This window comes from Saccoglossus kowalevskii, chromosome 6, assembly GCF_978046115.1.
Source record: "Saccoglossus kowalevskii chromosome 6, keSacKowa6.1, whole genome shotgun sequence".
NCBI classification, from domain to species: domain Eukaryota; kingdom Metazoa; phylum Hemichordata; class Enteropneusta; family Harrimaniidae; genus Saccoglossus; species Saccoglossus kowalevskii.
Genome location: NC_140646.1, coordinates 22,455,122 through 22,469,136, shown reverse-complemented (window position 1 = coordinate 22,469,136; position 14,015 = coordinate 22,455,122). Strand labels below are relative to the sequence as shown.

The 14,015-nt window shown below is 38.5% G+C and overlaps 1 protein-coding gene and 1 pseudogene across 1 annotated transcript; both read right to left on the bottom strand.

Moving 5' to 3' along the window:
- Nucleotides 1-2,625: 2,625 nt before the first annotated feature.
- Nucleotides 2,626-3,668, bottom strand: LOC144344499 (uncharacterized; annotated as a pseudogene).
- A 6,954-nt stretch (nt 3,669-10,622) lies between these two features.
- Nucleotides 10,623-13,488, bottom strand: LOC100376464 (hydroxysteroid dehydrogenase-like protein 2). Its single transcript, XM_002732957.4, has 3 exons — nt 12,890-13,488; nt 11,120-11,261; nt 10,623-10,994 (listed from the first exon to the last, which is right to left on the bottom strand). The coding sequence occupies exons 1-3, from the start codon at nt 13,422-13,424 to the stop codon at nt 10,808-10,810; spliced, it is 864 nt and encodes a 287-aa protein (XP_002733003.1). The 5' UTR covers nt 13,425-13,488; the 3' UTR covers nt 10,623-10,807.
- Between the last annotated feature and the right edge of the window lie 527 nt (nt 13,489-14,015).

Genomic DNA, 14,015 nt, shown 5'->3' with positions numbered 1-14,015 from the left:
ATTGATGTCAATTTTGCTAAAACTATTTCATTTCCTTTCCTATACTGATCGGTTTTACTAGACTCAATACTGAGCGTCATATGCTCCCCATGGAAATGCACGTTGTTACATTTTATTCTACTCAACTCATCAAAACGTAGAAATGCTGAAAAAGATAACGTAATCATGGCAATATCTCTAATTACTGCAACGTCACCAGTGTCTTTATACTTCGAACACAACGCTACCAACATTTCTGGTGTCACCGGGTCTTTCCGCTGCACTGGTCTTCCGCGACATCGTTTAGCCGATTCTAGTAAATTCGTAATAAATGGGTAGGGCTTTCAAAACCAGAAATTTCGTGAGCCCACTTAATACCATACACTATGCTATTAATAACACTAACACTATGCTTTTCTTCAATCAGCTTTGTAATATATAATGCTACAAAAATAGGATTAGCGGGCAACACCTCTACATTTTTTGCTGTTGCCCAAACCTTCCATTTTCTAAACGCACTAAAGTACTTAATATTTGTATGCGAACTTCTAGCATCTAACAGTCTACTGGTCATCTGACTTGCTATGTTGATAATCTCCTCATCAATCGTCTCGCTTTCCAACTCACTTTGCACTCTTTCTTGCAAATTTAGACCTGCAACATAATAATATTACATTAAGTACTCGTATAATCAATACGCAGTGCTAGCATATGAAATGCCATATACTGACCACTAAATATGCCATTTCTTCCCATTCCTTTTTGTATTATTTCTGTCGACGGCAAATAACGCCAATCTACGATATTCGGCATCAATTTCCCTTCTTTGGAACATAAATATGACCAAAACGGCGCAGATCGCCATTGTGGTACAATTAGTGTTCCCCTCGCCCTGTCCGTTGCCAATTTACGCAATGTTGCTGGTACTATTGTAGGTGGAGGCACAAGCCAGTTGTTTTCCCCTGACCAGTTTTGAAAAAATGCATCAATTCCCCAGGTCTCTGGACACCAACATTTTGAATTGAAACATGCACACTGACTATTGTAGTGCGTAGCAAATCTGTCGACCGTATGTGGTCCCCAAAGAACATTTAATATATCATACACCTTCACATTTATCGACCAATCATCATTATCCACACATCGACTGAAATAATCAGCTTTCTCATTTACGGTACGAGGTATCCATTGCATTTGCAACTGAATATTCATGATCTCACAAAAATCATATATACGTAATGCAATAATATGCAAATTGGGCTTTCTACTGCCCACTTCAATTATACGTACAACATTCTGATTATTAGTACGCCATTGTACTACTTGACCCTCAATGGTCATGCCTAAGTCATGCAGTACTCGGTGTACTGCTTCAAGCTCTCGCCAGGTGGAGCTTTGTACAGCCTCGGTGGCTGACCATGTACCAACACTATTCACATTATCATATCTCACGGAGAAGCCTCCGTAACCGACGCCCGAGGCATCGGAATATACAACCTGTATGTATCTTGGCGTCCTATGCCAATTAAGTCCATTTAGACGTTCCAAATTATTCAACCAGAAACACAACTCGTTCAGTGATTCTAAGCACACTAAGACTTTTCCCCACCAACTTGTGCGACTATTGATACAAAGTATCTCGTTCGGAGAAACAAGTATCTGGTTCGGAGCCTCACTATCGGCCCCACAGCCTGATACAATGAAATTAACTGTCCCACAATGGACGCAAACATTTTCACTTTCACACTATTTCCCTCTGTGGAAATTATTTGAATGGCCTCAAGAATAGCCGTCAGAGCTCGTTTGACTTGTAATTTTTGCCCATATACTCTCCCGTCTTTCAAATCGATATCATATCCCAGCCACGGTACTAATTGCCGTGGGTTCCAAACACACTTATCCTGAGCGATAAGGAATCCAAATCGGCTTAAATCTCTTTCAATCTGTTGTGCCAATACTGCTGCCTCCTTGTATGTCGATATACCAGCAATGCCATCGTCATAAAACAAAACTATTTTCTTACCTTGTCCTTGCCAATAACTAACCATGGTTCTGGTTACTTTTGTGAAAATATACGGGACAGTTGAAACCCCAAAAGGTAGTACATTAAATACGAAATAACGCGTACCTTCCCCGAGATCCCAGCAAAACCCCAAGTATGTGCGATGACTTGGGAATATTTCAATATGATAAAATGCCGATTTTATGTCAAACGTGATTAAGTAATCCCCCTGGTAAAATATTTGTTGAGCTACTTTCATATCTTCGCATCGAAATTTGAACTTGTGAAGAAACCAATTAATTGCTCTACAGTCGAGCACAAGTCGACACTTACCTTGCCGATTAACTGCCACACTCAAAGTGTTTATAACATGTGGTTTAATCTCATCATATGAAATGCATTCTTTGTTCAGTAACTTACGTATTTCAGATGTCACAAAATCATTGTGTTTCAACGCTGATGCGTTATTTCTCAATTCTTTGTTAGATGGCAATTCTTTTAGTGGGAGTTTGTATCCCTGATCAATTACTTCAAGTACAAAGCCATTAACACCAGCTGTTTTCCACATATCACGAGCAGCTTTCAATCTGCCTCGTGGACTCACAACACTGTCACACTTGTCATAACCAAAATGTAGTTTACATTCACTCAATTGAATGGGATTTTGATCCACAACATTCAATCTCTTGCCATGCCTGACTCATCATATCAAAACAAACATCATCACTTTCTAATGTGTTTTCCTTACTGCACACACCATGGGAGATGATATCGCCGTTAACACATTCCACCACACCCACTTTACTGGGTATCGTCACATCCAACTGATTTTCCCTCCTTAAGACATGGTGACTAGAACAGGCACTCTCATCACATACGTGTAAACACACAACTTTGTCATTCAAATATGAATTAAATGAACTTATCTTTGGCTGCATTGAACTTGCACCAGATGCGTGACTATCTTTACATTCTGATCGCCAATGGCCTGGTTTACCACAACCGTAGCAAATGTCAACTCTCTTAGATATGCCGCTTTTCTCACTGTATGCAACCTGTAGCACTTTCCCGCTATCTCGGTAGTCTTTTACCGCTTTTGTACTTGTACGTCTCCGCTCTTTTAGCTTTTGTGATGCTCGATATTCTGCCTTTTGTATTCTCTTGTCATCTTCATCATCAGATGCTAAATCGTGAGCAGTATATTCCTCAACAGTAGCCCATCCGCTTTTTGACATGTCCGCCAACTTGATCAGTTTTGACGCCTTTTAACCATGGCAATACCGTCTATTATCTTCTCTTTTGCCTTCCCTGTCTTTTCCTCGTTGATAGAAGAAACAGCCTCTTCCATGTGCTCCAATACACGTTCATTATGCTTGTATTGTAGTTCGTTTCCTTTCTTTCGAAAGGTAGGTTTTTCGGACCATCTCATCGACTTCATTGTTTCAATTTCAGCAGATGAAGTAGCACTCTGTGCCTCTTGCAGCTGATTAGTCATCGTTGTAACCCGTGATGTAACAAGTTGGTCCAGATCTTTCAATAACTGGCTGGAAATCTGTTTCACAGAATCAGCTATTTTCTTGTTAATCTGTTCTTCTGGCATAGCGATTATAGTAGTAGTAGCTGGTGTTTTCCCGGCGGTGGCACTAGACCCTGCCGGTCTACTTGCAGTTTGCTTATGCGACTCCATGAAGAATTATGAAGACAAAGTGAACTTTGAAATATTTGATGTAATTGAACTTGAACGTCTGTGAGCTGCTGAGTTGCTGACTAGACTAACTCCCTACTGCTTCCCGCTATTCCCTATCTGATTGCCCCACCCATCTCATCAATTACTGTCACCGTAACATTGAAGACAGTATTTTCCCTCTATACTATCGAACGGAGGGAAAAAATATTACTCTAGGGAGTCAGCGGTATGCATGATGGTAGAAAACGCCCTCTGCGTTGGAAAGCCATGTAAGTCCGGTGTAGAAAACGGGACAACTGCTAATGGGAACACTTATAGTATTTCACAAGGATATACTATATAGCAAATATTAAATTGTTCATACCCAGTTTCCAATATTATCTGCATAACCATTCATAATAATTCTGTATAAAACTCGGAACATTTTCGGTGGAAATCGGAACACGATTTTCATGTAAATAAACAATGTATTTTACACGCGTTGTATACGTCGCTATGAGTCCCACATCGAAAAGAACGCGGCGCGACGACCACTGCCCTTTAAATCCATCGTATTTAGTAATAGCGTGGAATAAACTTATATAATGCCTGCATAACCATTGATAATAATCCGGTATAGAACACGGGGACATCGTTGGTGGCAATGGAGACACTTTTCAGTATCGGTCACATTTCCACTAACTGTTATACTTGCATACAATCTCTTGTTGTCTTGTTGATGAAATCCAGGTTAAATAAACAGGTTTATTCCGCGGTAACCCAGCTCCCGCCATTTATACAATCCTATAATATTATATTTTACAGAAAAAAACACACACAAATAAACAAGCGACTGTAGTCAAGTCCAAGTAACAGTAACAGACAAATATATAAGTAAGAATATGCATGGAAAAGTTGTTGTTTTTTTGTTGTTAATTTACCCCCTCTCGAGTTTTCTAAGGCCCCAAACACGTTTTTTCCTTGAGGATGTGAGAAAATCAGAATGTAAATCTGTTTGACCTTGAAAATATGAGTTTAAAGTTTGGTCAAACATAAATCTAGTACACATTGAGTGTCATGTGTAATATGTGATATTGCATCTCCCTTGTGCAGTGTAAATCATGCTTTCCATCCCCAAAAAAGTGCTTTTCCCGCCTAAAAGTAATTGGAAATCTTAGAGGTCTAAAGGCTTAGAAACATGTAACATATATTTGAAGGCACGTTCGTGAAAAAAAATTATAGGTTTAATTCAGAACGACTTCTTCCTGGGAGGCTAGGGGGTCTTGTGAATAAATTCCTACCACATGTAGAATAAAATAGTCATTTCCTGCTGTCGAAAAGCCCCATTGCTTTTTTTCTCAAAACTATTAAACCAAAGGTTTTGTAGAACAGAAAATTACTGGCTTTAACTGTTTGGACTGATATTATGAGCTTGTAGTTAAATACAATAAAACTGTTACAAAGATGATCTTAGATGGCATCAATGTCATTTGTTTGATGTAGACATCAGGTTTCATATCGAACCACTTAATTATGGCTCAGAATGATATATGACAAGTACATGGAGCCAAAACAGTACAATTCTGTCAGTAGCCAATAAATTACGAAAATCCCCCAAATAATTAATTGGTCAAATGTTTGTCACAGTAATAATAATTGAGGAATACGAATTAATTAAATAATGTATTATAATGACCTAATTGTTTTTGTTAATTTTTTTCAGAATTTTAGCCAGTAAAATCCGTGCAAAATATATTACTACGTTGATTCAGATTTTATCATCAGTATAATTATCGTATCAGGCAGTATCTTTAGTCTGTATCTATTTAATTGAATTCAAGTTTGTTAATTGATATCAAGATTTCCAAGAGGCAAGGTTGTTATAGATATGCTATGTTTATCCAGGGAGTCGTTAATGAAGAATAACGAATAAACATGGTTATGAATGACTAATGTAATTTAAATACCCCATAAACTAGATACGAGATATCCCATAATAGTCAAAATCAATCATCAAACCATCATGATTTAAATCATTTGCAAAATATGTGAACGGTATATGTAATTGCGTCTTGTAAATGCCAAGCTATAATGTATCCTCAATCACCTTTACAATATTCCCTGTGATATTTTGACATTCGTTCTGCAAGCTTATCTTCTTCTGCCACTTTAAGAATGTTGGCCAAGTACATCAAATTGTTTTCCGATATCACATTTGCGTTCACCAGTGCAACGATTAAATCTGCAGGGTCAGTGAGGGATTCGAGTTTGCTCGCAGATAGTTTATCACGGGAAAGGCGTTTCAGGGCACGGAAGACAGCTGCGAAAATAAGAAAGAAAAGTAATTGACACAGTCCCCGTTGGTGTATTTTGAAAGTCATCTTCAATGAACTAAGATAGACATTCTAAAGACAAGGGTGGTGTGTGAAAAGAAACACTTCCATGAAATTGCAGGTGAAAGTAACGACCTATTTAAATGTGTCAATTTCAGGTTTGTGGGTGTGTGTGATGTTAGATTACTTTCAGTGAAGTATAGTAGTGTTACCGTTCTTGCTGGTGCTGATGGTAGACACAAGACAGTCTGCTATTTTGATTCCGGCCGCTACTAAGTTTGAAAGAAATCTTCTCATAGACGTCTGAAATCTGATTCTAGAATGACAGAAATGAGCAAGATCGGTTTTGATGATTTTTATTACTGAAATGACCATTAGTCGGCCATATTATATCCGATGTGCACAACAAAAGTGACGTGTATCATGGTCCCAATGCATGTACCAAATTTAGTGAACTAAAAATATATGCATCCGTCTTTATCTCAATATCTGACCTTACGCTTGTTTATTTCGGCACCTATCATCACGATATACTACATTGATTTACGACCTCAGGTCCATCACAATCTTCTTCATCAGATGTCGAACTCATCTTGACAGTTTTTCTATATATCTATGGGTTACGCTAGGTACAACAACATTGGTAATACAAGTGAAATTTAACCTTCACGTGCATATGGATTATAATTATATAGCAATAAGACAATAATATACTGTAAAACATGTCTTTTTCGCGAGCATGTCTTTTTCGCAAATTTAGCGAGAGAACTAATTCGTTAATTCAAGATGTCGCTAATTATCATTTCAAAATGGCCGCCAAAGAAATCAGCAATGACAAGAGAGAATCGCTAAATCAACATTTCGCTATTACGTCATTTTACCACAATTCGCTAAAATTGCATGCCGCTTTTTCATCATGTTTTACATTATATAGCAATAATATAAGGCTTTATATGTATATACGGTTGTTTTATGACATCAGAGTTCGTTGTTGGTAAGCCCATCCAGTGACTACAGGTCCACATTCATTAAACGCTATTTCGAGTGCGCATCTGCCCACAGTTGCAAATCTCGCATGTTGCTTGTGTATGTTCGAGATTTGCATGTGTTGTATACACCAACAAATTTCAGAATAGCGCAATCTGCCAATTGAGAATTCAAGATTCGCGTCGAGCATTTACATACGCTCGAAAACATTCGCTTACGATGAAAATAATTTGGATTTTACTTGTATTTCATAATAATTCAACGAATTTATTTTTTGTACGTTAGTCACTACTGAGTAATAATCAATAATTGCATCACTTCAAAAAAACAAGTGAGTTATTTATTCACTTGTGAAACGCAGCATTACCGGATTGCGCTCAGGCTACCGTAATCATTTGCTACTAAGCAACGCATTCGTGTTTTTTATTATTTGAATATATTTGAATATATATATACCAACAAAATTGAAAAAATTACATATCACATTAAATATATTTTTTGTCATCATATTCATTTAATATTTTTTGATTGACTGTAATTTTTCAACATTTCAAAACACCATTTTTATAAATCGCGCCCTCCAGTGGCGGAATGCTTCTGTGACGTCAAAATGACGTATAAATTAAAGACAATGTCCTTCAAATCTACTCCTGTTTTGGGCTGTGTAATCATATGGAATATAATAGAATCTCCCTCAAAGCATTATCTTGATATAGTCTCGGCGAGTTGAAGTCTTTGTAGCACGTAACGTGACTTTTGCGTTATTATTATGTTACCGAAAACATGCTTAAAAATCTACAGAACCACTAACCAGACTGATCTTAATTTTGGCTTCTAGTATGTAATATTAAACCCATTCGCTGGTTTTAAGAGAAACAGGAAGTATTCTATTTATCCTGCTTTCGCAATCTTAAATGTGTTTTATTATAACATTGAGTTATGTCACGTTACTACCGATATCGTGAATACATCTTGTACGTAGTTTATCATTGCACAATAAGTTTTGGCCTCGAGTCAAATTTGTTTGAATGTGTCGGAAACGAATGTAACAACAGCAGGCCATGGACCATGTGGAAAAGCTTCCTAAACCGACTGTGTAAAGTTTGTGGAGTTACGAACAATACATTTATACTACCTTGAACATATTATGACTAAGTTATTGTTGAATTAAGTTGCCAAACTTTCTAATCAGGCAAAGGACAATTGCAAAGTTGTCAAGAAGTATATGTGTTAACATTTTAATTATATGGTACGCACAAGACGCATTGGCATAGCCAAGAAGGGTCAGCAATCCACCCCGGGTTGATTACAAAAGGCATATTTAACTGTATTCGAAGAAACGAAACAAAACGAAACGAAACAGTGACTGACACGATCGACACTATACCCTATATTCGTTCTACTACCGTGTATCTTAGCTGACAGCAATGGAGGAAAATGGAGAAAAATGGCCGGGTGTGTGTGATTTATTTCAAAATGGAGGTAAGGTGTGACCCAATTTGACCCACTGTCGTGTAAACTTTTGCATAACAGGTGGGTAGTTTGAATGCGTACCGACTACCGTGCGTTCAGAATGAACAGTGGGTTGATAGTATAGTTGCCTATACTGTGGAAATGAGCAGACAAATAATTTTAAACAAATACACGTTCTACGTGTGTTTCAATCATGACTGATGCAAAATTAATGCTATTCTAAACGACACATATTTACTGAAAAGCTACAACATTAAAGCGGGAGGGTCATCACCTACGCACGCGCGGGAATTGAGTCCCAAGCGACGACAACAACACGCGCTAAAAACGCTCATAGGTATCTGACGCATGCGCAGGTGACGACCCTCTCGCTTTAACACCCTGACAAGAATAACACTTACACGTAAGTCACGGGGTCGTTAATGCTAGAGGTCATCATGTTGAAATCAGTACAATACAGGCTTGGCAGTATTTATCATTGTCGAAAACGAAACGTTCATTCCCGTGTATGACTGCATAAACCCACTAAAATAAAAACGTTATTACAATTCTAAGTTATATCACCGTACCGGGAATAAGTAACCTTCTGACTAAATTGCTAAATCGTAGCAAATAAACCATTTAATTGCTCCAAGTTCTGAGATGTGTGCATAAGTAATATTATAATAAATTTAGAGTTTCTGTGTTCTTCAATACAATCAAAGACACGTCACAATAAGGGATTATAAGTATAAAGTCGACACTAGTTTTCCTTTTTCTCACTTATTCAACTACACCGTTCTTAAAGGGCGGTGGTTGTCGCGCCACGTCTTTTTAGATATGGGACTCATGGCGACGTATACAGCAACACGTGTAAAATACATTGTTTGTTAAAATGAAATAATGAACATGCGCTGCGCGACGACCACCGCCATTTAAGTTAGCCAACGAGATGGTAACGTCTCAATTTGTGCTCCTAGGTCTGGGCAACAATCAAAATCGCCATCTTTGTTCATACGAGATCTTTATCTTGCGCATGCGTTGCGCGACGACCACCGCCCTTTAACATAGTATATTATCCTTTGTTTTTCCGATATACAATTGGTTTAATTAGTGGTTATTTTATCTCTTATCACTTGACTAATCACAAACCATTTAGTCTCTCATCCCACAAAGAAGTGATATCTATAAAACGAAGATAAGATTTTTTGAATTATGCCACCGATGATAAAACAAGTCCATGCTAGATTGATGTACGTTCCATGGTTACCGAGATTGGAATCTTAAACACTTTTGTAACGGGGTTGTGTGAATTGTGAAGAGATATATCAAAATATTTCGGAGATTGGGAGGGAGAATGTCGATATTATTGGGAACTGCAAGGTGGTAGTGTTAAATTGTTTCAACCAATTAGAAAGCTGAACGGACAAATTAATATCACAAGTTCCCTCTTTTATCACAAATTCACAAAATAGTTCCGTTTATAGTCTGCACTTTCCTTCAGAAGATTGAGACAAAAATAACCAATTTTTTTAGTATAAATTTTGTCTGTTGACTCCAAATTCAGAGTTCATTTTCCAGAAATATTCATAAGTAAGCAAAAAAAATGGACAAATAAAAAGTCTGGTGCAGAAATGAAACGGACAAGAGATTGTTATTAAAATGTTAAACAACATTTAAGTTTTTGGCGAAAGATTGAACTGTATACAGTTTACTTATTCCAAAAATTATGACATGCAATTGTAGGTGTTCTCATAGCGTACATCATACGATATGACGTCATAACCTGCACAACAATCATTTCAGCTTCTATGTTACTAGTATTCAGTGGCGGATCCAGAGGGGGGGCAGGGCCCCCCCCAAAACGCATGACGATTCGTATCATCTGGATTACGCATAGCTTCTCTGCGATTTACGGTCCGTATATCTTAAGCGTAGCTTGGACCCCCCCCCCCCAATAAATTTTGCTGGATCCGCCACTGCTAGTATTGTTTGCATTGAAAACTGAAAAATAATGGCACATTATAAGACCGGTATTAAACAAGTCCTTTATCCGAAAACAACTTTGTGCAATAAAAACATAAGACAAGAGAGGTATTCGTTGGAAAAATGTCTGTCTCCGTGGTGAAATCAGTTTCTTGTTGTTGCAATAACTAAATATTATTAACCAGCTTGGGATCTAGATCAAGTTCGATTTTGGTATGTATTAAATTGATATTATTCCCATCGGACATGGTTATATAGGTAACGCTACGTTGTTAATCCGACAAGAAATGTATATAACTTTCAGAATGCGTGCACCGCGATTGACTCGAACACCAGTAATAACTCAACAGTTGTAATTGAATCACCACATTCATCATAAGCCGATGAGCGAGAAGGGCGTGATCACAGCTTGGATTTAGGATCATGTATTATATGCAATTGTTCGTTTTCTTCTGTCACCTTGAGTGAGGGGAATGCTCGTGGCATCATGCGCGGCGGTTCAACGGCGAGATCGCATCTATACGGAGTGAAGTCAGTAACACCTATACTTCGTAAGTAATCTTCATCTATAAGCGCCTGGCCATTCAACCTGTGGATAAGAAGATGGGCTCAATGTCGCTACAAGCTTAGGTACGGTGGTTCAGTTTTAGTTCATATTTCAATCAATCAATCAATCAATCGTTCTATCCATCTAATAATCAAAGAACCTGTCACCTGTCGGTCTTTTCATTGCCGATATGAAGGCACGCGTCGGCAAATATATCAGCCTTTCTCATAACACTGCTAGGCACGCCTTGCATGACTGTGACTTGGCTTTCTATCACTGTTGCCGGCCATAGTGCCGTGATCGACACACCTGACGAGAAAACAGAAATTATTGGGCTTCGGAAATGTGTCTACATCATACAATATCATGACATAATGTCAGAGGTCTTCTTCAATGCCTCCAATGACGGAGAAATTCAGCATTCTGCTTGGAGTTGGGCTATAAACATTGCCATGGTGACGGTAATTATTTTAAACTAGTGAATTCATGACAAACTAATTCAAGTTGCGAATTTGGACGACCGTAGAAACACAATCAACTTAAATCATGAGTGCAAACAAGCGGGGTCATAGGGTTATATAACATTTTGTTCTTGTGGGATATTCTCTGACAAATTGTCCCAGAGTGGGACATTATCTGGATATTGTTTTCCGCCGAGCCATCCAGATACAAGTCATGATTGTTATCATGTTTACATGCAATACTAGTGCTATGGTACTACAAACAACGCCATTAGTTGGAATCAATCTCTACATCACCATACCGAAAAGGCCTTCAAACAGCTTCTAAGCGTGGTCATCATAATTTAATTAAAACAGTAACATCATCTACCTGCGATAATATGAAAATGTAGTAAGGGGCTTGAGGCACCTGTGTCTTTCGTTCATTTAGCCCATGTACAAACATTCATGCTCATTTTATCCATGGAATAATGGGTTTGACGCTACTGTGCTTTTCATTTTGTTTTCTAACCAACTTACCAACACAATCATATGCACTTTTACCCATGAAATGAGGGGTTTGATGCACCTACGCCTTTCGGCTCGTTTTCTAACTCATGCACCAACAGTTCAGTACCCACTTTACTCATGAAATAAGGGGTTTGTGCCTTTCAGTTTGTTTGATAATCCATGACCTTATATTGCCCTGCCCATCTTTTCTAACACCAGCATAGTCATACCTAGCCCTGCGTACAGTGCTGTGTGTAAGGGGACGCGTTCGGTTGATAGATGTCCCCACCACAGCCCTGCGTACCTCCATAGACAGGTTGAAATGACGATAGTTATCCGTAACAACCATTATAAAGTTATCTGAAACTGAAATGTCTTTAAAAAAAACGACTAGTAAAGACGGACAAATTGTAAACGCGTAGGTACCGGAGGAATTATCCACCAAACGCCGCCATTTTTAATTTCATTCACGCGAGAGAATGCGTTTGTTTTTAGGGCAAAGTAGCCGATTTCATCCACAATTGGACTCCGAACTGGGAGTTCTGAATATATCTGGTAATCGATCATCATTTTTGGTACCTGGGCATATTATTTCATTAAAAAAAGTTATATTTTTCAAAGTCCCGGACTTTGTCTATGGAAGTTCGCAGGGCTGTGGTGGGGACATCTATCAACCGAACGCGTCCCCATACACACAGCACTGTACGCAGGGCTAAGTCATACCCACTCTTTATCCGTGGAATAAGGGGCTTGGCGCTTCTATGTCTTTCGAGTTGTTTTCTATTACATTTATACCAACACAGTTATGCCCACTGTACCCATGAAATAAGAGATTTGACGCCCCTGTGCCTTTCACTTTGTTTTCCAACCCATGTATTCACATTGCATTGCCAACTTTATCCCTGGAATATGGATTTTGACGCACCTGTGCGTTTGAGTTTTTTTGTTAACCCATGTACCAACAGAGTAATAAGGGGTTGAACATACCTGTGCCTTTAAGTTCGTTTGCTAACCCATGTACCAACACAGTCATACCCACTTTACCCATGGAATAAGGAGTTTTTCCTTTGAAAAATCTAGAATATATTGGAGGGGCCACCAATAGGATTTTGCCGGACCCCTGCTTTAAAAATAACGGCAGTAACTCTTGCACTAAACAGTACGCTCCCCTTGGGTTGACCTGGTGCATCAGATCGAATTTCTTCAACGGTGTGTCCATCACTTTCTTCCATGTTATGGCACCGGCATTGTAAATGACGTAATCCAGTTTGCCGAATTGTTTGATACACGTGTCGACGGCCTCTTTGATGTCTTGCTCGTGTCTTACATTGCAAACTATCGGTATTGCATGCCCACCAGTTGCCTGGATCTCATTCACGACGCTGTGTATTGTTCCCGGCAGTTTGGCAGACTCTTCTGTTGTTTTTGCGGCCACCCCGACTTGATAGCCATTCTTTGCTAGTGTGATGGCGATCTGTCGGCCAATTCCACGACTTGCCCCTACTACAAGCGCGTTCAACATGACTTCCGCCTAAACTAACCTGACCTGAGTGAAACATACACAAGTGAGTGCTCATACATGTAAACAGACATACAAACGCTGTAGTACAGAGAACAATTATTTCCGGGATCAAAGATTACGGATTGTAAGGGTTTAGTTGGTTAATAAAGTTTATTTGTGAAAAGTCCAGTATGCTAGTTTCAATAATTATTATTGTCAATATATGTATCAATTTTCAAAAGTGCGAAATGTGGGCAAATAATTGTCTACTTGTTTCAATACAACTCGGAATTGCCTTGCTAGACTAATAGAACAGTTCATCATTTCAATGGTTCATAGACCACAATATTTAACACTCCCTCCAGGCTGAAATTTTATTTCTATGATTATAAAAAAATATGGTTTTAATTGTACTAACTAAACACGCCACTTTCAGCAATCTGCTCTATTTTGACGTCACGAACCCTCTTTAGAGGACGTGGTTTTATATAAAAACGCACTGACACTATGTACGTATATAGTGCAGTGGGCAAGTAAGTCAATCGTCCACTTTTTTTGGAAAAAACATGATATGACACATTCTTAAGGTAGAAGCCTACTCATAATTTCAAA

Excerpts from the sequence above, each read along its gene's own strand:
- LOC100376464 (XM_002732957.4), bottom strand. The coding sequence starts at position 13,424 with ATGTTGAACGCGCTTGTAGTAGGGGCAAGTCGTGGAATTGGCCGACAG. Across the intron at positions 11,262-12,889 it reads AAACGAACTTAAAGGCACAG|GTGTGTCGATCACGGCACTA; the intron begins GTATGTTCAACC and ends TTTTCTCGTCAG. Across the intron at positions 10,995-11,119 it reads GGCAATGAAAAGACCGACAG|GTTGAATGGCCAGGCGCTTA; the intron begins GTGACAGGTTCT and ends TCTTATCCACAG.